The sequence below is a fragment of the Bufo gargarizans genome, chromosome 6, assembly GCF_014858855.1.
Source record: "Bufo gargarizans isolate SCDJY-AF-19 chromosome 6, ASM1485885v1, whole genome shotgun sequence".
In the NCBI taxonomy this organism is placed as follows: Eukaryota; Metazoa; Chordata; class Amphibia; order Anura; family Bufonidae; genus Bufo; species Bufo gargarizans.
The window spans coordinates 361,014,421-361,039,444 of NC_058085.1; the positions used below are offsets into that span (position 1 = coordinate 361,014,421).

General features: G+C 44.1%; 1 protein-coding gene across 1 annotated transcript in view; it reads left to right on the top strand.

Annotated features, from left to right (window-relative positions):
* LOC122942223 (deleted in malignant brain tumors 1 protein-like) overlaps nt 1-25,024 on the top strand; it is a 485,901-nt gene that overhangs the window by 302,292 nt on the left and 158,585 nt on the right. The window contains exon 9 of the mRNA XM_044299724.1: nt 24,612-24,910. Within this exon, the coding sequence (XP_044155659.1) occupies nt 24,612-24,910 (299 nt within the window). The remainder of the gene's footprint in view (nt 1-24,611; nt 24,911-25,024) is intronic.

Sequence of the window (25,024 nt, forward strand, 5' to 3'; positions counted from 1 at the left end):
CAAATGGATCAGGCATGTATGATTTTTATATTCCCCCCCCCCCCACTATTTTGATTTACTACCACGAGGCACGGGGAAACTCGGCTTCACGGCGAATTGAATTTATCCTAAAAATCAGATCAAAATTCGTGGACTTCAATTCACCCAACACTACTATCTTTAAAAAAAAAATTACAATATATATATGACAGCAGGCATCCACCCACAAATCCACAAGAGAGTGCCATCACATAAAGGGTTACAGCTAATCAAATGCCAGATCCAGGACTACATCTATTTTAATAAATAAGCCTAAACAATGTTATAAAGCCACAAGATTATAAGTACTGGAAAACTGCTAAATATGACGATAAATAAGGAAAATCCAAGTAAGGATTAAGAATCCTCTAGACTAAACATTGTTTGGAGGAGGTCATCTCTTGTTATCTTACTTATTTATCTTCATGTTTAGCAGTTTTCCGGTACTTATAATCTTGTGACTTCACAATTAGTGTTGAGCGCGAATATTCGAATAACTAATTTTTTAAGCGAATATCAGCACTTCTCTAATTCACAAATATTTCGACTATAGCGCTATAAAATTTGTTATTTTGAATATTTATTTTTTATTGTTATATTTTTTTCTTTCCCACTTCCGAAAAGTAGTTCTTACCTGTTCTGAGGATTCCGGGCTTCCTGGCTGCTCCAGTCAGTGCCCGTTGCCGCTTCTGACGACTTCCGTGCTCATGGAGCGTCCCCATCACCATGGGAACGCCTCCATACTAGAATGTACTGTCGGATGTGAGAACTAAGTTGAAATCGCAATGTGATTAATATAACTTGAAGTAATCGCATTGCGATTTCAACTTAGAGCTGGGTTTCTAATGGGTCAGCTTGCTAGAATTAACGAAGTTAACGAATATAGAATATAGCAGTGCTAAGTTGAAATCACAATGTGATTTATATAACTTGAAGTAATCGCATTGCGATTTCAACTTAGACCTGGTTTACTATGGTTGGCTTGGTAGAATTAGTGAAGATGACGAATATGACGAATGTATTTGTCATGTTTCTCAAAACGAAGATAACAAAATATTCTCCATCTTTGTTTTAGCTCCATATTCGTCAACTTCGCTAATTCTAGCAATCAAATAGGAAAGTTGACTATAGAGACAGCTGTGTTTAATTCGCTATGCGATTATATTACTTACCGTATTTTTCGCCGTATAAGACGCACTTTTTTCCCCCCAAAAGTGGGGGGAAAATAGCAGTGCGTCTTATACGGCAAATGTAGCTGATTTTGCCCAGTTTTCAATGATACACCCGCCGCGATGCCGCGCGGCGGGTGTATCAGCTGTGAGGGAGGAGGGGCTGGGGGCGGCATCTGCATTAATAATGACAGCGGGGCCCGTGCAGTGACTATTCTACTACACGGGCCCCGCTTACTGTATAATCATATCTCTCTAATAGTTAATTGTTGTATGCATGTAATCGCATAATGAGCGCTAATGAGCGCTGTGTATTACCGTACTTAAAACTAGCAGCGCTCGCCGTTCGGAGCAGAGAGGAGGCAGGAGGCAGGCCGGGAGGACGGGCACTTGCAGCATGAGTCATACGTCACGCGCCTGCACCGCCCACTTATGAATGAAGCAGGCGGCGCAGGCGCGTGACGTATGACTCACGTTGCAAGCGCCCGTCCTCCCGGCCTGCCTCCTCTCTGCTCCGAACGGCGAGCGCTGCTAGTTTTAAGTACGGTAATACACAGCGCTCATTAGCGCTCATTATGCGATTACATGCATACAACAATTAACTATTAGAGAGATATGATTATACAGTGAGCGGGGCCCGTGTAGTAGAATAGTCACTGCACGGGCCCCGCTGTCATTATTAAAGCAGATGCGACCCCCACCCCCTGTATTGAGGGTCATTCACTACAGGGACACTTATGGAGGGGATCTGTGGATGACAGCATAAGATGCTATATATGTGTCATCCACAGATCCCCCCCCATAACTGTCATTCACAGATCCTCATCCTCATAACAGTGCCATCCAGAGAGGATCCCCCATAAGTGTCATCCAGAGAGGATCCCCCATAAGTGTCATCCAGAGAGGATCCCCCATAAGTGTCACCCACAGATCCCCCATAAGTGTCACCCACAGATCCCCCATAAGTGTCACCCACAGATCCCCCATAAGTGTCACCCACAGATCCCCCATAAGTGTCACCCACAGATCCCCCATAAGTGTCACCCACAGATCCCCCATAAGTGTCACCCACAGATCCCCCATAAGTGTCACCCACAGATCCCCCATAAGTGTCACCCACAGATCCCCCATAAGTGTCACCCACAGATCCCCCATAACAGTGCGTCACCCACAGACCACAATTAGTTCAAAACCCACCAAAAGTGCACCTTTTGGTTCAAAATATTTTTTTTCTTATTTTCCTCCTCAAAAACCTAGGTGCGTCTTATACGGCGAAAAATACGGTAGCTTTTTTTAAATAAATAGAATAATTAAAATACTTGATAACTATTATAATTATTCTATTTATAGAAAAAGCAAAGTAATATAATCGCATAGCGAATTAAACACAGCTGTCTCTATAGTCAACTTTCCTATTTGATTGCTAGAATTAGCGAAGTTGACGAATATGGAGCTAAAACAAAGATGGAGAATATTTTGTTATCTTCGTTTTGAGAAACATGACGAATACATTCGTCATATTCGTCATCTTCGCTAATTCTAGATATCAAACCAATAGGAAAGTTGCCTTAAGCTAAAATCGCAATACGCGATTATTCAAATTGCATATTAATCGCGATAACTAGAATAATGACGAATATTCGATTTCGACGAATATGAGACAAATATTCTAGCGAATATTCACTAATTTCGTTGAAATCGAATATGGCACCTACCGCTCATCACTATTCACAATTCCACCACAGTTTTATGGGTTTTGTTTTTACAGTGTTTGCTATGCAGTAAAACTTACCTGTTACTTTTATTCTCTGGGTTATTATGATTACAACAATACCACATAATGTTTGGGGTTTTATGCAGAAAAAAAAAGTTTGGAAAAAACTAAGTTTACTTTGCATCACCGTATTCTTACCCCCATAACTTTTTAATTTGTATGTGTACAGAGCTGTTTTGGGACTCATTTTTTGCAGGTTGATCTGTAATTAATTGATGTCATTAGGGTGTGTGTGACTTTTTAATCACTAGACTTATTAACTTTTTTTTGTGGGGGAGGGGGGGAAGTGATGCAAAAAACAGCAAATCAAACATTTTGCTGCCCCCCCCCCCGTTTTGCCGTTTGCCGTGTGAGATTACAATTTTTACATTTTACTAGTACGGGCATTTTCTCATGCAGCAATGCCCATGATGTTTATTTTTTTTATTTATTAAATATATATTATAATATACTTACACATACAGTACTGACATATTCCTCAGCGCTTTACAGACATTAGCATCCTGCTGTGCCCAAATGGGGCTCACAATCTAAGCTCCCTAGTAGGGATGAGCAAAGCAGCCAATCAACAAGCGTCATACTACATGCCCCAAGAGGCCATCACAGCCATGCCTACTATTTGCATGGCTGTGATTGGCCAGAGCACCATGTGACCCAGCCTCTATTTAAGCTGGAGTCACATAGCGCCGCCCGTCACTCTGCTCTGATTAGCGTAGGGAGAGGTTGCGGCTGCGACAGTAGGGCGAGATTAGGCAGATTAACTCCTCCAAAGGACTTGATTATTGATCGATCTGCAGCTGTGGGACATTGAGCTGCTGATACTCAATTGCTCACTGTTTTTAGGCTGCCCAGACCGTTTGTCAGTCACTTTTTTCTGGGGTGATCGGCGGCCATTTTGTGTCTTGTGGTGCGCCAGCACAAGCTGCGACCAAGTGCATTTAACCCTCAATGGTGTGGTTGTTTTTTGGCTAAAGCCTACATCAGGGTGAAGCTGTCACACCAAGTGCATTTAACCAGCAATAGTCTGTTTATTTTTTGGCCATATACTACATCAGGGGCAAGCTGCGCCTGTCACCAAGTGCATTTAACCCTCAGTAGTGTGGTTGGTCAAGCTGTCACACCAAGTGCATTTAACCAGCAATAGTGTGGTTATTTTTTGGCCATATCCCAGTCTAATTCTGTCAGTAAATCTATACCTGTCACCCAGCGCCTAAATACTAGGCCTCAAATTGATATCCCGCTAAATCTGTCGCTACCGCTGTACTGTTCTGGCTGGGCAAGTTATTTAGTGTCCGTCTAAGCACATTTTTTGTTCTGGGTTGAAATACAATTCCCAATTTAGCAATTTCCTAATTTAGTGGTTTCTGCTGTATCAGAGCTATTTGAAAATCTATCCCTAAAAGGGTATATAATATTCAAGGTGCACATAGGTGCACATAGGGTCATTCAGAATAACTTCACACACACGCTACTGTGCATTTCCAAGTCTAATTCCGTCAGTAAATCTATACTTGTCACCCAGCGCCTAAATACTAGGCCTCAAATTTATATCCCGCTAAATCTGTCGTTACTGCTGTACTGTTCTGGCTGGGCAAGTTATTTAGTGTCCGTCAAAGCACATTTTTTGTTCTGGGTTGAAATACAATTCCCAATTTAGCAATTTCCTAATTTAGTGGTTTCTGCTGTATCAGGCCTACTTTAAATACATCCCTAAAAGGGTATATCAGAATCAAGGTGCTGATAGGGTCATTCTGAATAACTTCACACACACGCTACTGTGCATTTCCAAGTCTAATTCTGTCAGTAAACCCATACCTGTCACCCAGCGCCTAAATACTAGGCCTCAAATTTATATTCAGCTGAATTTGAATACAATACATTGGGCCAAATAATATTTTTGTTGTTGTGGTGAACGATAACAATGAGGAAAACATCTAGTAAGGGACGCGGACGTGAACATGGTCGTGGTGGTGTTAGTGGACCCTCTGGTGCTGGGAGAGGATGTGGCCATTCTGCCACATCCACACGTCCTAGTGTACCAACTACCTCAGGTCCCAGTAGCCGCCAGAATTTACAGCGATATATGGTGGGGCCCAATGCCGTTCTAAGGATGGTAAGGCCTGAGCAGGTACAGGCATTAGTCAATTGGGTGGCCGACAGTGGATCCAGCACGTTCACATTATCTCCCACCCAGTCTTCTGCAGAAAGCCCACAGATGGCGCCTGAAAACCAACCCCATCAATCTGTCACATCACCCCCATGCATACCAGGGAAACTGTCTCAGCCTCAAGTTATGCAGCAGTCTCTTATGCTGTTTAAAGACTCCGCTGGCAGGGTTTCCCAAGGGCATCCACCTAGCCCTTCCCCAGCGGTGAAAGACATAGAATGCACTGACGCACAACCACTTATGTTTCCTGATGATGAGGACATGGGAATACCACCTCAGCATGTCTCTGATGATGACGAAACACAGGTGCCAACTGCTGCGTCTTTCTGCAGTGTGCAGACTGAACAGAAGGTCAGGGATCAAGACTGGGTGGAAGACGATGCAGGGGACGATGAGGTCCTAGACCCCACATGGAATGAAGGTCGTGTCACTGACTTTCACAGTTCGGAGGAAGAGGCAGTGGTGAGACCGAGCCAACAGCGTAGCAAAAGAGGGAGCAGTGGGCAAAAGCAGAACACCCTCCGCCAAGAGACTCCGCCTGCTACTGACCGCCGCCATCTTGGACCGAGCACCCCAAAGGCAGCTTCAAGGAGTTCCCTGGCATGGCACTTCTTCAAACAATGTGCTGACGACAAGACCCGAGTGGTTTGCACGCTGTGCCATCAGAGCCTGAAGCGAGGCATTAACGTTCTGAACCTGAGCACAACCTGCATGACCAGGCACCTGCATGCAAAGCATGAACTGCAGTGAAGTAAACACCTTAAAAACAAGGAAGTCGCTCAGGCTCCCCTGCTACCTCTTCTGCTGCTGCCGCCTCTGCCTCTTCTGCTGCTGCCGCCTCGACCTCTTCCTCCGCCTCTGGAGGAACGTTGGCACCTGCCGCCCAGCAAACAGGGGATGTACCACCACCACCTCCGTCACCAAGCGTCTCAACCATGTCACACGGCAGCGTTCAGCTCTCCATCTCACAAACATTTGAGAGAAAGTGTAAATTCCCACCTAGCCACCCTCGATCCCTGGCCCTAAATGCCAGCATTTCTAAACTACTGGCCTATGAAATTCTGTCATTTAGGCTGGTGGACACAGACAGCTTCAAACAGCTCATGTCGCTTGCTGTCCCACAGTATGTTGTTCCCAGCCGCCACTACTTCTCCAAGAGAGCCGTGCCTTCCCTGCACAACCAAGTATCCGATAAAATCAAGTGTGCACTGCGCAACGCCATCTGTAGCAAGGTCCACCTAACCACAGATACGTGGACCAGTAAGCACGGCCAGGGACGATATATCTCCCTAACTGCACACTGGGTAAATGTAGTGGCAGCTGGGCCCCAGGCGGAGAGCTGTTTGGCGCACGTCCTTCCGCCGCCAAGGATCGCAGGGCAACATTCTTTGCCTCCTGTTGCCACCTCCTCCTTCTCGGCTTCCTCCTCCTCTTCTTCCACCTGCTCATCCAGTCAGCCACACACCTTCACCACCAACTTTCAGCACAGCCCGGGGTAAACGTCAGCAGGCCATTCTGAAACTCATATGTTTGGGGGACAGGCCCCACACCGCACAGGAGTTGTGTCGGGGTATAGAACAACAGACCGACGAGTGGTTGCTGCCGGTGAGCCTCAAGCCCGGCCTGGTGGTGTGTGATAATGGGCGAAATCTCGTTGCAGCTCTGGGACTAGCCAATTTGACGCACATCCCTTGCTTGGCGCATGTGCTGAATTTGGTGGTGCAGAAGTTCATTCACAACTACCCCGACATGTCAGAGCTGCTGCATAAAGTGCGGGCCGTCTGTTCGCGCTTCCGGCGTTCACATCCTGCCGCTGCTCGCCTATCTGCGCTACAGCGTAACTTCGGCCTTCCCGCTCACCGCCTCATATGCGACGTGCCCACCAGGTGGAACTCCACCTTGCACATGCTGGACAGACTGTGCGAGCAGCAGCAGGCCATAGTGGAGTTTCAGCTACAGCACGCACGGGTCAGTCGCACAGCGGAACAGCACCACTTCACCACCAATGACTGGGCCTCCATGCGAGACCTGTGTGCCCTGTTGCGCTGTTTCGAGTACTCCACCAACAAGGCCAGTGGCGATGACGCCGTTATCAGCGTTACAATACCACTTCTATGTCTCCTTGAGAAAGCACTTAGGGCGATGATGGAAGAGGAGGTGGCCCAGAAGGAGGAGGAGGAGGAGGAAGAGGGGTCATTTTTAGCACTTTCAGGCCAGTCTCTTCGAATTGACTCAGAGGGAGGTTTTTTGCAACAGCAGAGGCCAGGTACAAATGTGGCCAGCCAGGGCCCACTACTGGAGGACGAGGAGGACGAGGATGAGGAGGAGGTGGAGGAGGATGAGGATGAAGCATGGTCACAGCGGGGTGGCACCCAACGCAGCTCGGGCCCATCACTGGTGCGTGGCTGGGGGGAAAGGCAGGACGATGACGATACGCCTCCCACAGAGGACAGCTTGTCCTTACCCCTGGGCAGCCTGGCACACATGAGCGACTACATGCTGCAGTGCCTGCGAAACGACAGCAGAGTTGCTCACATTTTAACGTGTGCGGACTACTGGGTTGCCACCCTGCTGGATCCACGCTACAAAGACAATGTGCCCACCTTACTTCCTGCACTGGAGCGTGATAGGAAGATGCGCGAGTACAAGCGCACGTTGGTAGACGCGCTACTTAGAGCATTCCCAAATGTCACAGGGGAACAAGTGGAAGCCCAAGGCCAAGGCAGAGGAGGAGCAAGAGGTCGCCAAGGCAGCTGTGTCACGGCCAGCTCCTCTGAAGGCAGGGTTAGCATGGCAGAGATGTGGAAAAGTTTTGTCAACACGCCACAGCTAATTGCACTACCACCTGATACGCAACGTGTTAGCAGGAGGCAACATTTCACTAACATGGTGGAACAGTACGTGTGCACACCCCTCCACGTACTGACTGATGGTTCGGCCCCATTCAACTTCTGGGTCTCTAAATTGTCCACGTGGCCAGAGCTAGCCTTTTATGCCTTGGAGGTGCTGGCCTGCCCGGCGGCCAGCGTTTTGTCTGAACGTGTATTCAGCACGGCAGGGGGCGTCATTACAGACAAACGCAACCGCCTGTCTACAGCCAATGTGGACAAGCTGACGTTCATAAAAATGAACCAGGCATGGATCCCACAGGACCTGTCCGTCCCTTGTCCAGATTAGACATTAACTACCTCCCCTTAACCATATATTATTGTACTCCAGGGCACTTCCTCATTCAATCCTATTTTTATTTTCATTTTACCATTATATTCCGAGGCTACCCAAAGTTGAATGAACCTCTCCTCTGTCTGGGTGCCGGGGTCCTAAATATATGCCAATGGACTGTTCCAATGTTGGGTGACGTGAAGCCTGATTCTCTGCTATGACATGCAGACTAATTCTCTGCTGACATGAAGCCAGATCCTCTGTTACGGGACCTCTCTCCTCTGCCTGGCTGCTGGGTCTAAATATCTGACAATGGACTGTTGCAGTGGTGGCTGACGTGAAGCCTGATTTTCTGCTATGACATGCAGACTAATTCTCTGCTGACATGAAGCCAGATCCTCTGTTACAGGACCTCTCTCCTCTGCCTGGGTGCTGGGCCTAAATTTATGAAAATGGACTGTTGCATTGGTGGCTGACGTGAAGCCTGATTCTCTGCTATGATATGAAGACTGATTCTCTGCTGACATGAAGCCAGATTGTCTGTTACGGGACCTCTCTCCTCTGCCTGGGTGCTGGGCCTAAATATCTGACAATGGACTGTTGCATTGGTGGCTGACGTGAAGCCAGATTCTCTGCTATGATATGAAGACTGATTCTCTGCTGACATGAAGCCAGATTGTCTGTTACGGGACCTCTCTCCTCTGCCTGGGTGCTGGGCCTAAATATCTGACAATGGACTGTTGCAGTGGTGGCTGACGTGAAGCCTGATTTTCTGCTATGACATGCAGACTAATTCTCTGCTGACATGAAGCCAGATCCTCTGTTACGGGACCTCTCTCCTCTGCCTGGGTGCTGGGCCTAAATTTATGAAAATGGACTGTTGCATTGGTGGCTGACGTGAAGCCTGATTCTCTGCTATGATATGAAGACTGATTCTCTGCTGACATGAAGCCAGATTGTCTGTTACGGGACCTCTCTCCTCTGCCTGGGTGCTGGGCCTAAATATCTGACAATGGACTGTTGCATTGGTGGCTGACGTGAAGCCTGATTCTCTGCTATGATATGAAGACTGATTCTCTGCTGACATGAAGCCAGATTGTCTGTTACGGGACCTCTCTCCTCTGCCTGGGTGCTGGGCCTAAATATCTGACAATGGACTGTTGCAGTGGTGGCTGACGTGAAGCCTGATTTTCTGCTATGACATGCAGACTAATTCTCTGCTGACATGAAGCCAGATCCTCTGTTACGGGACCTCTCTCCTCTGCCTGGGTGCTGGGCCTAAATTTATGAAAATGGACTGTTGCATTGGTGGCTGACGTGAAGCCTGATTCTCTGCTATGATATGAAGACTGATTCTCTGCTGACATGAAGCCAGATCCTCTGTTACGGGACCTCTCTCCTCTGCCTGGGTGCTGGGCCTAAATTTATGAAAATGGACTGTTGCATTGGTGGCTGACGTGAAGCCTGATTCTCTGCTATGACATGCAGACTGATTCTCTGCTGACATGAAGCCAGATTGTCTGTTACGGGACCTCTCTCCTCTGCCTGGGTGCTGGGCCTAAATATCTGACAATGGACTGTTGCATTGGTGGCTGACGTGAAGCCTGATTCTCTGCTATGACATGAAGACTGATTCTCTGCTGACATGAAGCCAGATTCTCTGTTACGGGACCTCTCTCCTCTGCCTGGGTGCCGGGGCCTAAATATCTGAGAATGGACTGTTCCAGTGGTGGGTGACATGAAGCCAGATCCTCTGCTATGGGACCTCTCTCCAATTGATTTTGGTTACTTTTTATTTATTAAATTTTTATTTTAATTCATTTCCCTATCCACATTTGTTTGCAGGGAATTTACCCACATGTTGCTGCCTTTTGCAGCCCTCTAGCCCTTTCCTGGGCTGTTTTACAGCCTTTTTAGTGCCGAAAAGTTCGGGTCCCCATTGACTTCAATGGGGTTCGGGTTCGGGACGAAGTTCGGATCGGGTTCGGATCCAGAACCCGAACATTTTCGGGAAGTTCAGCCGAACTTCTCGAACCCGAACATCCAGGTGTCCGCTCAACTCTACTCCCTAGCAGTACAGTATGTCTTTCGAATATGAGAGGAAACAAGAACACCCGGAGAAAACACAGGAAGAGCACACAACCTCCATGCATATGTTCTCCTTGGTCAGATTTGAACCTGAGACCCAAAGTGGTCCATGAATATAATATATATATTGATATTTATCATAAAATCATGACAAATAAGCAAGGACCGATGGCCCCTCGCACACCGTGCCTTAACCCTCAATACCCCCTTTTTGGAAAGTGGCGAGGGAAGTGTACAAATGCCTCTTATGCCTTCATTTAGGTGCAATGGTGTTTAACAAATCACAAACCATTTTTTTTTACGCCCGGAAATTACTGCAAACCCCCCAAAATTTTCTTATGTGTTGATAAATCAGGAACTTGATACATTAAATGCATGACCTATTCTACTATGATACAGATAATGCCTGATGTAGCCTACTAAATGACATCATCTTACCTTACTCTGTTTTAAGAACGTGTCATAAAACTATCATATAAAAGTATGTAGGCTCTTTTTAAAAGTATTACTGTATGTAATATTATTCTTTACAATTGAGCTGCAATTACAAGGGAGCTGGTCTAGATTTAGACAAGTGTAAAGTCCGCCTAAGTAATGAGAAGTCAGCGCTTCTACATAAATCACAATAAATCGCCGGTCTTTATAAATGTCCCCCATTGTTTGTAGTACATTTAATATTTCTCTATAGACTTTAATGAAACATCTGGCCACACAAAATCTGAAAAACACAACATATGATGTTGAAAATGTGCCAGTTTTCTGAGTATTACTAGTAGTTGTTTTATGGGTATTACTCATCTTCTGGTTTGTGAGCCTGGATACTTTCTCAACAGAAAAAATAAAAATAAAAAGGAAACATGGACTAAAGATTGTACTTTGTATTAAGATAAAAAACAAAGTCCCAAAAATTGTATGGCACAAACAGGGACAATTTAAAAAACCTTCATACTAAAATGCTTGGTATCAATAACCCCCAATATGGTTGAGGGCACCCCCACTTGGTGAACAGACAATAATATCAACCCTACAGTACTACGGATCAAGATGAGCAGGTTTTGAATAAAGAAAAACTGTGTATATACCTGAAAGTATTTATACACAAACATAACAATCTCGAACATATAGGCCCTGATTTTTAATGCCTTGACTCTAGAATTCCCCTACAGTTTTGAAATGTTGGTAGAAAAGTGGACGTGGTTAGCTTTGTTAAGGAGTTTCACTCCAGATTTATCACTGAGACTTGTTAAAAAGTTGCTAAAAAAGTTGCAGTCTCACTCCAGTAGGAAGGTGGAGCAGGAAAACTGGAGTAGCTTTTTTAGTTTAAAGTGTTAGGCCTCTTTTGCACAAACGAGTTTTCCTCGTGGGTGCAATGCGTGAAGTGAATGCATAGCACCCGCACTCAGGGCCGTCTTTAATATTGTTTGGACCCTGGGCAAAAATTTACTTGGGCCCCCTGGATCCCGCCTTCCCATACCTTAGCAGGCAATCACGCCCTCCACCACAACACACACACAAAAAATCCACACCCCTGGTAGAGTACAGTGAATGACTGTAAATACTTCCAGTTCTGAAGATTCCAGCGGCTCAGGATCAGTGCTCTGGGCAGCTGGGCTCAGGCTAGAAGTGGGCACCGCTCTGCAGGAAGGAGACCAGGGCTCGGCTCACCCTAGTGTTACAGTGCACCCCAGCACCCCACAGTATGCAGTATAGCACCCTATAGTATACAGCACCACACAGTATGCAGTATAGCACCCCACACTATACAGCAGTGGCGGATCCAGAGCCTGGTCTCGGGAGGGGCACTTTCAGATTATTTTCTGTCCGCCGCCACAAAACAATGGTGCTTATAGAACAGACTCCACAGTGTAGGCTATATGTGTATAACAAACATATTTCACATGAAAACTTACAGTTACTTGGCTTGGGCCTTGGGGATCTCGGACGCCACTTCCACACTTTGGCCGGGGGCTCGGCGGAGCTGATGTTGTGTTTTATCCTAATGAGAAAGATTTCATAATAAGGATTTGGAGAAGGGGCAGAGGGATAGCAGAGCAGGGAGAGGCCGGTGCTGCTACTAGGGGGTCATACCATGGGGGAGTAATAAAGCCCACCACAATGCCCCCCCAGTAGTAATAATTCTCCTTAAAATGTGACAGTGCAAAAAATACCCCCTTGTAATGCTCCCAGTTGAGCTAATGTCCCCATAGTGCCCCCATAATGTGCCAGTATAAAATACCCCTATATAGTGCCCCTAGTAAATGACCCCATAGTGCTCCACACCCTCCTTCCTCCTAGTGCCCCCCATAATGTACCAGTATAAAATGCTCCAGTAGATGCCCTCATTGTCCCCCATAATTTGCAAGTATAAAATACCCCTTTTTAGTGCCCCCCCGTAGATGACCCCATAGTACTCCTCTCCCCCTTCCCCATAGTACCCACCATAATGTGTCCCAGTATAAAATTGTACTGTACAGAGAGCCCATATAAAATACCCCTTCTTTGTAGCCTCAGTAGATGCCCCTATAGTGCCCCCAATCATGTGCCAGTATTAACAGCCCCCCCTGTGCCAGTAATAATAGCCCCCTATGCCAGTAATAGCAGCCCCCCTGTGCCAGTAATAGCAGCCCCCAGTAATAACAGCCCCTCTGTGCCAGTAATAACAGCCCCCAGTAATAACAGCCCCTCTGTGCCAGTAATAACAGCCCCCCAGTAATAACAGCCCCCAGTAATAACAGCCCCTCTGTGCCAGTAATAACAGCCCCCAGTAATAAGAGCCCCCCTTTGCCAGTAATAACAGCCCCCTTTGCCAGTAATAACAGCCCCCTTTGCCAGTAATAACAGCCCCCCCTTTGCCAATAATAACAGCCCCCGCCAGTAATAACAGCCCCCGCCATTAAAAGTATTGTATATAATAAAAAATATAAAAAATCACATACTTACCTCCATGTCAGTGATGCGATGCAGGCCTCTTCTGGCCTGTGTCCCACGCTGTATGGCTCAGGCGGCGCGATGACGTCATCGCGCCGCCTGCGTCGGCCTCTGATAGGCTGCAGGCACTAGGCCGGCAGCCTATCAGAGGAAGGGAAAGGGACACGCCTCTCCCTCCCCTACCGCAGCACAGGCAGGCATCTATATCGCTGTCCTGAGGACGGCGATACAGATGACTGGAGATGAGCGCTTCCACAATGGAAGCGCTCATCTCCCTGTGCCCAGCCGCCGCCGCCGCCCACCGCCAGCTCGGAGGGGGGGGGGCAATTGCCCCATTGCCCCCCCCCCTGGATCCACCACTGCTATACAGTACCCCACAGTATATAGTAGAGCAGTATAGCACCCCATAGTATACAGCACCCCACAGTATACAACACCTCACAGTATACAACACCTCACTGTATACAGCACCCCAAACTATACACGATACAGCCCTCCACACTATACAGTACAGCAGTATAACACTCCACACTATACCACACCCACAGTATACAGACCCCCACAGTATACAGTACAGCAGTATAGCACTCCACAATATACAGCCCCCCACACTATACAGACCCCCCACAGTATACAGTACAGCAGTATAGCACTCCACTACATACAGCCCCCCACACTATACAGGCCCCCCACACTATACAGCCCCCCCCCCCACACTATACAGGCCCCCCCCACACTATACAGGCCCCCACACAGTGTACAGGCCCCCACACAGTATACAGGCCCACACAGTATACAGCCCCCCACACAGTATACAGACCCCCCCCACACTGTATACAGGCCCCCACACAGTATACAGACCCCACATAGTCTACAGACCCCCACACAGTATATAGCCCACCACACAGTACACAGCCCACCACACAGTATACAGGCCCCCCACAGTATACAGGCCCCCCACAGTATACAGCCCCACACAGTATACAGCCCACCACACAGTATACAGTCCCACACAATATACAGCCCCCCACAGTATACAGTCCCACACAAAATACAGCCCCCCACAGTATACAGGCCCCCACACAATATACAGCACCCCACTATACAGTAGTTTACAGTATATTAATATAACAGCCCCTGTCACCTTTTTCTGATGTAATCTTCACACAAAAAAGCTCCACAGTTAACTTCTGCAACACTCCTGATAGGACCTGTGATGACCTCATAGCCATGTGACCAGTAATTGCTAGGTTACTGGTCACATGGTGATGATGTCATTAAGGTCCTAGATCACAACGTTAAAGTACACAGACAGCTTGACACCCGAGGCAGTAGCTAGCAGGGCTCAAGAGGCAGCTGCCTTGGGCCCCCAGGAGCAACTGGGCCCGGGGCAGCTGCCCCTTTTGCCCCTTGGTAAAGACGGCCCTGCCCGCACTGAATCCTGACCCATTCAATGCAATGGGTCTGTGTACATGAGCATTTTTTTCACACATCAGTTCTGTGTTGCATGAGAATTGCAGCATGTTCTATATTCTGCCTCTTTCACACAGCCCTGGTCCCATAGAAGTGAATGGGGCTTCAGTGAAAAACGCATTGCATCCAGATGTAATCTGGATGCAGTCTGGGTGTAAAGTGTTTTTCACTGATGGCTGCTAGGAGATGTTGTTTGTAAACCATCAGTTTTTTTTCACACGCATGAAAAACGCATCAAAACTGATTGCACCCATGTGGTAAAAACTGAAAGACTGAACGCAATTAAGGACAAAACTGACTGAATTTGCTTGCAAAATGGTGCACATTTCACTGGACGCACCCTGAACGCATCCTGAGACAACCCGTATCGTTTATGTGAAAGAGGCCTTAGGTTTAGGCCTCTTTCACACGGGCGTCTTATTTGTGGCCCGGATAAGAGGCGCGTGCGTTGCGGGAACACCCGCGATTTTTCTGCGCAAGTGCAAAACATTGTATTGCGTTTTGCACTCGCGTAAAAAAAATCACGCATGTTTGGTACCCAAACCCGAACTTGGGATCAGTGTTCTGTAGATTGTATTATTTTCCCTTATAACATGGTTAAAAAAAGGAAAATAACAGCATTCTGAATACAGAATGCATAGTAAAACAGCGCTGGAGGGGTTAAAAAAAATAAAAAATTATTTAACTCACCTTAGTCCACTTGATCGCGAAGCCCAGCATCTCCTTCTGTATCCTATGTTGAATAGGACCTGTGGTGAGCATTAAATACAGGTAAAGGACCTTTGATGACGTCACTCCGGTCATCACATGGTACGTCACATGATCTTTTACCATGGTGATTCATCCCGATCGTCTCCTAGCAACCGTGCGTGAAAATCGCACCGCATCCGCACTTGCTTGCGGATGCTATGCGATTTTCACGCACCCCATTCACTTCTATGGGGCCTGCGTCGCGTGAAAATCGCACAATATAGAGCATGCTGCGATTTTCATTTAACGCACAAGTGATGCGTGAAAATCAGCGCTCATGTGCACATCCCCATAGAAATGAATGGGTCAGAATTCAGTGCGGGTGCAATACATTCACCACACGCATCGCACCCGCCCGGAAAACTCGCCCGTGTGAAAGGGGCCTCAAGGATAAAACAAATTTATCAAACACCATGTGACATTTTGATAAATGGGGCATAAAGTACACTAGTGTAGATCATACATTTCCCCCATAGTATTACAAAATGAGCAAAAGGTAAATACATTTTTATACATATATTTTTATATTTTTTTTTTCTACAACTCTTTTTATTACGATTTTATATATATTTACTTTTTTCCACATTTCGATTCTATCATCTAATACTGTATTTGCATATCTCAAGTGAGACATAAGATTCCGATACCATGCATGCTATGTTTTTGACAAGCGCACAGACCTACTTCTATCTCTTCCAGTGATATCAACGCTATATATGTCCCTCCCATAGTTAATATATCAGGCACACCGTTTGTCATCCGCGTCCGTGATCCGTGGTTCCAGTCTGTCAAAAAAATATAACCTGTCCTATTATTTTCGTGGAAAACGGTTCGCGGACCCATTCAAGTCAATGGGACAGCTAAAAAGCACGGAGGCACACAAGATTGTGCTCCGCGTCCGCGTCCGTTTTTTCCTATCATTTGCATGGCAAACCTGTCTTAGATTTTTTTTTTACTTTTCTTCATGTCTGGTGATCCTCCAAAAATAAAAGGAAGACGTACGGAAAGAAAAACGGAAATGGATCACGGAACAACGGAACCCAATTTTTCGGAATGAAACACAACAATGGTCGTGTGCATGAGGCCTAAGTCTCACACTCACCTCTCAGATATACTGATAAACTGTGTACCCTGTATGACTGCACATGTTTCACAATCTATAGGGCAGCCCTGGTTGAGACAGTCTGTTCTTGCCCAGAAAACATTTACTCCGGTCCTTAAAGGGGCTGTCCAAGTTATATTTATTGATGACCTATCCTCAGGATAGGTCATCAATATCAGATCAGCGGGGGTCCAACACCCGATACCACCACCGATCAGCTGTTTAAAGAGAAGGAGCGCGACATGCCAGAAATGCCTCCTTTTCATTGTTTACCTGCTCACCGTCGCATCTGCAGCTAGTTACACCTAACCATCCTATTCATTTTAATGAGCTGGATCATCCTATACAATAGATAAAATATGTTGCAGAAACTACATTACCTTATTGGCCCATAGTTGAAATAAGTAAGCAAAATTACAGGGTGCAAACCAACACATATTAGACATCACTATATAAATGTCCTGTTCCCCCCCCCACAGCTACAAAACAAGTGATTCTCCTAGAGCGTCAAAAATAATAAAATTTAGACAGACTTTGTAATTGTGTTTTACTTACTTCATTGGGTATTTCAGGGGTGTTGTAGCTGCTCGATCCTATAAAAGTCACAAATACAATAATGTACATAATCCTCTCAATTTATCCTGAGGACTTTTTTACAGTATACTATGCAATATATTTATATGCCGTAGCTATACTGTACAATATATCTGTGTACTATACAGTAGTTTGATTATATTTTCTCATGATTAAGATCTAAACTCTGACTTTTTCTTTCATTTCTATTTTCATGTTTCCAGTATCTTCAGCGACTCCTAAATATAATATTTAAAGGGGTTGGCCATTTTCTGATTATCGTTAACCAATCTGTTTATGAGATGATTACACAGCACTTACTAATAGAGCTAGAGATTAGTTTTAACAAATTTGATACGCATGATTCGTCAAGTTCTTCAAGAAATTTGATTTGTTCCGAATTAATTTGTTACGAATCGCAATGAATCTTGTATACCCAGGCCACTCTGCCTAATCTTATGCATCCCACTTGGTGGCCCAATGTTAGTGTGAAGGCTTGGAACTTGAACTGCAGGGAGAGTGCAGGGAGAGGGTATCGCCATGTGCCTTTTGTTCCGGTATACCCACATTCATAGTTTATCTGTTCTGTAGGTCCTGTGCTGTCAGTATTACAGGAAGTTATACTTTATCGCCGTCACCATCACTGAACAGGGCACCAAGTTCCATAGCTAATCCCTTTTAGCTGTTAGCTGTGGAGTTACTGCGCGTCAGTATTGCAGGTCAATAAAAGCATCCGGTCTAATTTATCACTGTGGACTTAACTGTGCAGTGCCCCAAGATTCAATTAGTGGCCCCATGACAGAGTGGGGATGGTGGCAGCAGCAGCAGCAGTGGCTATAACCATGGCAAAAGTGGCCCCATGACAAAGTGGGGAGGGAGGGCAGTAGCAGTGGCAGTAAGGCTGTGTTAGCATCACTGTTTATGTTTCAATTCTTGTGCTCACTCAGAAGTACATAAAACAAACAAAAAAAATAAAACAATCCTGTACTTTGAGCATCCATATAAAGCCTTTTTCAGACGATCAGTATTGTGTCAGTGTTTTGCACCAATATTTGATGAGTAATTGTAAGCCAAAACAGGAGTGGGTCCAAAACAGAGATAAAATGTAATAGAATTATTTGCATCTCATCTGTCTTTTGGACCCACTCCTGCTTTTGGCTTTCAAATTCTGCTCAAATACTAATGCAAAACACTGACCAAACACAGACTAAGGCCTCTTTCACACGACAGTATGTCCATTTCAGTGTTTTGCGGTCCGTTTTTCACGGATCCGTTGTTCCGTGTTTTGCTTCCGTTGTGGTTCCGTTTCCGTTCCGTTGTTCCGTTCCGTTTTTCCGTATGGCAAATACAGTATACAGTAATTTCATATTAAAAATTGGGCTGGGCATAACTTTTTCAATAGATGGTTCCGCAAAAAACGGAACGGATACGGAAGACATACGGATGCATTTCCGTATGCATTCCGTTTTTTTGCGGACCCATAGACTTTAATGGAGCCACGGAACGTGATTTGCGGCCAAATATAGGACATGTTCTATCTTTAAACGGAACGGAAAAACGGAAATACGGAAACGGAATGCACACGGAGTACATTCCGTTTTTTTTGCGGAACCATTGAAATGAATGGTTCCGTATACGGACCGTATACGGACCGCAAAAAACGGCCCGCAAAACGGAAAAAAAAAACGGTCGTGTGAAAGAGGCCTAAAAGAATGTATTAGCTACGATGAATTTAGGTAAAGTTGATGGAGTGATTTGTGTGGTTCATTCCAATAACCAACAGCACTCCTCCTGTATGGCAAAAATCCATCTGACATGTTGGATACATTCAGCAAGTTTGGCCCATCTGGTTTTACCTTAAATAAATATTGGAAGCAAAATAAGTTTATAGTATGGGTGGATCCACATGGACTAAAATTTAGTTGCACTGCACAGTGACATAGAATTTATTTAAAATTTGTCATGGCCGTCAGAATGATGCAGAATAAAATTTTCCATAACAGAATGTGGTAGGTAGTGATGATGAATTTGGGTCCAGTTGTTGGAGAGATTTGTCTGCAATTAAGATGCAGACAAATTTTTTCGTTAAACGAACGTATTAACTACGATGAACTTAGATCAAGTGGGTGGAGCAATTTGTGTGGTTCATTCCGATTACCAACGACACACCTCCCGTATGAAAATAATCGAGCTGCCATGTTTGAGCCATTCAGCAAGTTTGACTCATCCGGTTTTAATGTAAAAGCAAAGGTGATCCGGCACTGAAGGGTCCTATTTTCGACATTTCTTTATTGCCAAAACTCTAACATATATGGAACAGGACAGGACATGTTTCGAGCCGCCTAGGTTCTTAGTCCAGGCCACGACTAAAGAGCCTAGGCGGCTCGAAACATGTCAGCTAAACGGGAGTAAGAGGGAGAAGGCTGGTCTATGTCCTGTATTGTTCAATATATGTTCAAGTTTTGGCAATAACGAAATGTCGAAAATAGGACCCTTCAGTGCCTGATCACCTTTGTTTTTAAATTACTATACAAGTTTGACTTTAACTTTTGCCGTGCACGACAGAATTACAGGTGAGCTGAACTTTTAATACTATCCATCTGGTTTTAACTCTAATGGATGGAGTTATTTGACCCCAGGCGTTCCACATCCAACTTCCTTGAGGGCCAAGTGGCGATCATAACCAACTGTTGTGTGATGCCCTTACATGTCCGGGGCTGCACACGCAATGCACTTAAGGGATCATCGTGTGTTTACCCTTTGCCAACAGATGGGGGTTACCTGCCAACATCATTCATCATTGCTGGAGCAGACTAATTTATTTGGTAAAAATACTAATTGATTCTCTAAAAGACTAATTTATTCTCTAAAAGAATAATTTTTTTGTTACGAGACAAATGTTTTTGCTCAAAGAATAATTTTTAAGAGAAAAGAATAATTTTTCAGAGAAAAAAAAATAATACGTAAGCAATTCCGCTGTGCAAAGGATCTATTTATTTGCACTGCTCACAGGGTGTTAAATAAGACCTCTCTGTAACACTAAATCACAGTAACTATTTGGCTAACAGAAGTGGTTATATATAGTGATGAGCGGCAGGTGCCATATTCGATTTCAACGAAATTCACGAATATTCTATAGAATATTCGTTTTATATTCGTCGAAATCGAATATTCGTCATTATTCTTGTTATCGCGATTAATATGCGATTTAAATAATCGAATTTCGATTTTAACTTAAAGGCTACTCTCCTATTGAAATAGCAATGCGATTAATTCAAGTTATAATAATCGAATTTCGATTTTAACTTAGCACTGCTATATTCCATATTAGGCTAGAATTAACGAATATGGAATATAGCAGTGCTAAGTTTAAATCTAAATTCGATTATTATAACTTGAATTAATCGCATTGCTATTTCAATAGGAGAGTAGCCTTTAAGTTAAAATCGAAATTCGATTATTATAACTTGAAATAATCGAATTGCGATTTCAACTTGGACCTGTTTTACTATGGTTGGCTTGGTAGAATTAGCGAATATGATGAATATATTCGTTATATTCCACAAAACAAAGATAACGAAGTATTCTGCATCTTCGTTTTAGCTACCTATTCGTCAACTTCGCTAATTCTAGCAATCATATAGGAAAGTTTACTATAGAGACAGTTAAGTTTAATTCGCTATGCGATTATATGACTGCTTTTAAAAAAATAAATAAATAGAATAATTATAATACCTGATAATTATTATAATTATTCTATTTATAAAAAAAAGCAAAGTAATATAATCGCATAGCGAATTAAACTTAGCTGTCTCTATAGTAAACTTTCCTATATGATTGCTAGAATTAGCGAAGTTGATGAATAGGTAGCTAAAACGAAGATGCAGAATACTTCGTTATCTTCGTTTTGTGGAATATGACGAATACATTCGTTATATTCGAATTTCAATTTTAACTTAGCACTGCTATATTCCATATTAGGCTAGAATTAACGAATATGGAATTTAGCAGTGCTAAGTTAAAATCGAAATTCGATTATTATAACGAATTAATAGCATTGCTATTTCAATAGGAGAGTAGCCTTTAAGTTAAAATCGAAATTCGATTATTATAACTTGAAAAAATCGAATTGCAATTTCAACGTAATTCTCAAATCCGACAGTACATTCTAGTATATGGAGACGTTCCCATGGTGATGGGGACGCTCCATGAGCACGGAAGTCGGCAGAAGCGGCAACGGGCACTGACTGGAGCAGCCAGGAAGCCAGGAATCCAAAGGACAGGTAAGAACAACTTTAGGGAAGTGGGAAAGAAAAAAATATAATAATTAAAAAAAATACGAATATTCGAAATATCGAATTTATATCACTATATTCGAAATATTCGCGAATTAGCGAAGTGCCGATATTCGCGAAAAAAAAATCGATATTCGAATATTCGCGCTCAACACTAGTTATATATCAATGTGGACACATCACAAACACTAGAATGAGACAGGTGTATCACCACAATTTGTGAATCAGGGCCTAATAGACTTGCTTGTCTATTATTAATGTGTCTATCTATAACAGAACAGATTAAGTATTAATGGCCCAGCAGATGAACTAGATAAAAGTGCTCATACATTAGATCGCCTGTTGACCATGAGTCTGATGCACAGTAAGTCTATGTATAACAGAACAGATTAAGTATAAATGGAGCAGCTGATGAACTACAGGTAGGTAAACATTCCTATATATTAGACTGCTTGTAGAGACTAAGGCTACATGCACACGACCGTATGTGTTTTGCGGTCTGCAAATTGCAGATCCGCAAAAAAAAAAGAATGACATCCGTATGCCATACTTTTTTTTGCGGATGCATTGTAACAATGCTTAAAATGGACAACAATAGGACTTTTTATATTTTTTGGGCCAGGCTACTGAACTGACATACGGATGCGTATATCACACGTTGAAATGAATGGGTCTGCATCCTATCCGCAAAAAAAAATGGAACGGACACGGAAACAAAATACGTTTGTGTGCATTAAGGCATAGGTCTGATGCACAGTTAGGCTCCATTCACACGTCCGCAATGTGTTTTGCGGATACACGGAGACACGGAAGGCGGCAATGTGCATTCCACATTTTGCGGACCGCACATTGCCGACATAATAGAATATGCCTGTTCTTGTCCGGCGGACAAGAATAGGACATGTTCTATTTTTTTGCGGAAACGGAAGCACGGATGCGGAAGTGCGGATCCGCAAATGTGGATGCGGACAGCACATTCCGTCCCCATAGAGAATGAATGGGTCCGCACCCTTTCCGCAAAATTGCGGAAAGGATGCGGACCCATTTTGCGGACGTGTGAATGGAGCCTAAGTCTATATATACCAGAACAGATTAAGTATGAATGGCACAGCAGTGGAACAAGATGCACAGAGAAATTACACAGGGCCTGCACTGTCCCTGCAGTCTCCACATGCGCTCCCTAGGTTTCCCCTAAAGTGTTTTAAATCTCTCCCTACGATCTCCCTACACTGTCCCTGCACTTTCCATATCCAAAATTCTACAGTTAAAAGCTTTGTAAAACACTGTCCCTAGCACCTATCACGTATCTCGTTATGCTCAGTTCACTGTAAAATGGCAGAGACAGGGCATAATGAGGCTTTTTATAGGGCTGTGACATCACAGGGGATCTGCTGATTGGCTAATCTGTTTTAATTTTCTATTTGCTAAACATGTTTATGTGGGCGGCCATCTTGCCTGAGCTGTCTTTAACAGCATTTAAAAAGCATTAAAAATATTTCTTTACAGCAGCCCCATGGGCCATATACACAATGGTCAGGAGGGGACCCTATCACAGACATGCTCTGTGACCTGTGCAGAGGTCATTGTACAAGGAAAGAATAGATAAGCTCTTACAATCACACATTGTGAATGGTGGATCCTGTCTTATCGATGCACAAAGATGATATCATTACAGGCAGGATTAGAATGAGTTAACTGCAGCAAAGTGATCTGTATAAACCAAGAAATGGCGCCAATTATTAGACATAATGGCCAGTGTGAAAACTGAAGGATTTTATCTTTTTTGTCTAAATATATGGAATACATGGCAAATTTAAAACAACATCAAAAAGGTCATTTTCTGATGACACATTCCCTTTAACTTGTAAGCAAGTCTGAAAAAGTGATGATTGGTTACTATTAGAGATGAACGAATCCATTCGCAGATTTAGAGATTCTTTAGGTACTGAATCAACCCCAAATCTTTTCCGGTCTAATTCAGACGAATCTTGTAAAACGGCTCCCAGCGCATAAGCAATCAATAGTGTACTGTGACCACCAGGCAGGAGGTAACTGCAGTCAGTTGCGGCCAAGCAATAACCGCAGTTTGTGGGAGCAATTATAAAAGTAGATACAGTTACACATGACACTGTATTAGGCCTCTTTCACACTACAGTATGTTGAATTCAGTGTTTTGCGTTCCGTTTTTCACGGATCCGTTGTTCCGTTTTTTTGCTTCCGTTGTGGTTCCGTTTCCGTTCCGTTGTTCCGTTCCGTTTTTCCGTATGGCATATACAGTATACAGTAATTACATAGAAAAAATTGGGCTGGGCATAACATTTTCAATAGATGGTTCAGCAAAAAACGGAACGGATACGGAAGACATACGGATGCATTTCCGTATGTGTTCCTTTTTTTTGCGGACCCATTGACTTGAATGGAGCCACGGACCGTGATTTGCGGCCAAATATAGGACATGTTCTATCTTTTCAACGGAACGGAAAAACGGAAATACGGAAACGGAATGCATACGGAACACATTCCGTTTTTTTGCGGAACCATTGAAATGAATGGTTCCGTATACGGACCGTATACAGAACGCAAAAAACGGACCGCAAAACGGAAAAAAAAAACGGTAGTGTGAAAGAGGCCTTAAAATGAGGGGATGGACAAGGGAAAATTAAAAAAATTCTTAAAAATTGACAAAACGAGATGGGAGCTTTTCATAAAAAAAATCTGTGCTTTAGAGGACTAGAGGGGGTTATATACCAATTTCCAGGGCAATTGGAGCAACTTTGGTTCGGAACGAATAGATTCTGAACTGAACCAAACTTTCTGATAAATTTGGTGAATCTGAAACTAACGGAATCTTGGAAGATTCGCTCATCTCTAGTTACTATTTTCAGTACTATTCAGTCTGCATTTGTTTTTTTTACTTGTGACCCAGTGTGTTATTTAATATGTGTTGCATTTAATGTAGAGGTTTTTTACTGGCCAAAAAACACAACTTCCCCTTCAAATCAACTTTAGAGATATAGCCTCACCTTATGTTCACAAACTGTACATTTAGTCTGAACCTCACTTTTTTTCCTATTCTTTTTTTTTTTTAACTAGCTTCACCCATGGATTTGAGGCTGGTAAATGGAAGAGGTCGGTGTGACGGTCGTGTAGAAATCCTCCATAATGGAGCATGGGGAACTGTGTGTGATGACCAATGGGATATTAATGATGCACAAGTTGTATGTCAGCAGATAGGTTGCGGTAATGCTCTTGCGTTTAACCAGAGTGCAGCGTTTGGTCAAGGACAAGGACTGATTATATTGGATGATGTACAATGTAATGGCAACGAACGTTTCTTGTGGGACTGTCCGCACGGAGGGCTTACATCACATAACTGTGGACACTCTGAAGATGCTGGAGTCATCTGCTCAGGTACAGTCTGAAGGTTGGAATCCTAATGTTTAAATGGTATTGCTTTGTACATTATGGATATATAGTATAGTTTTACAAAATTTACATTCATCTACATAATATAATTTAGGAAAC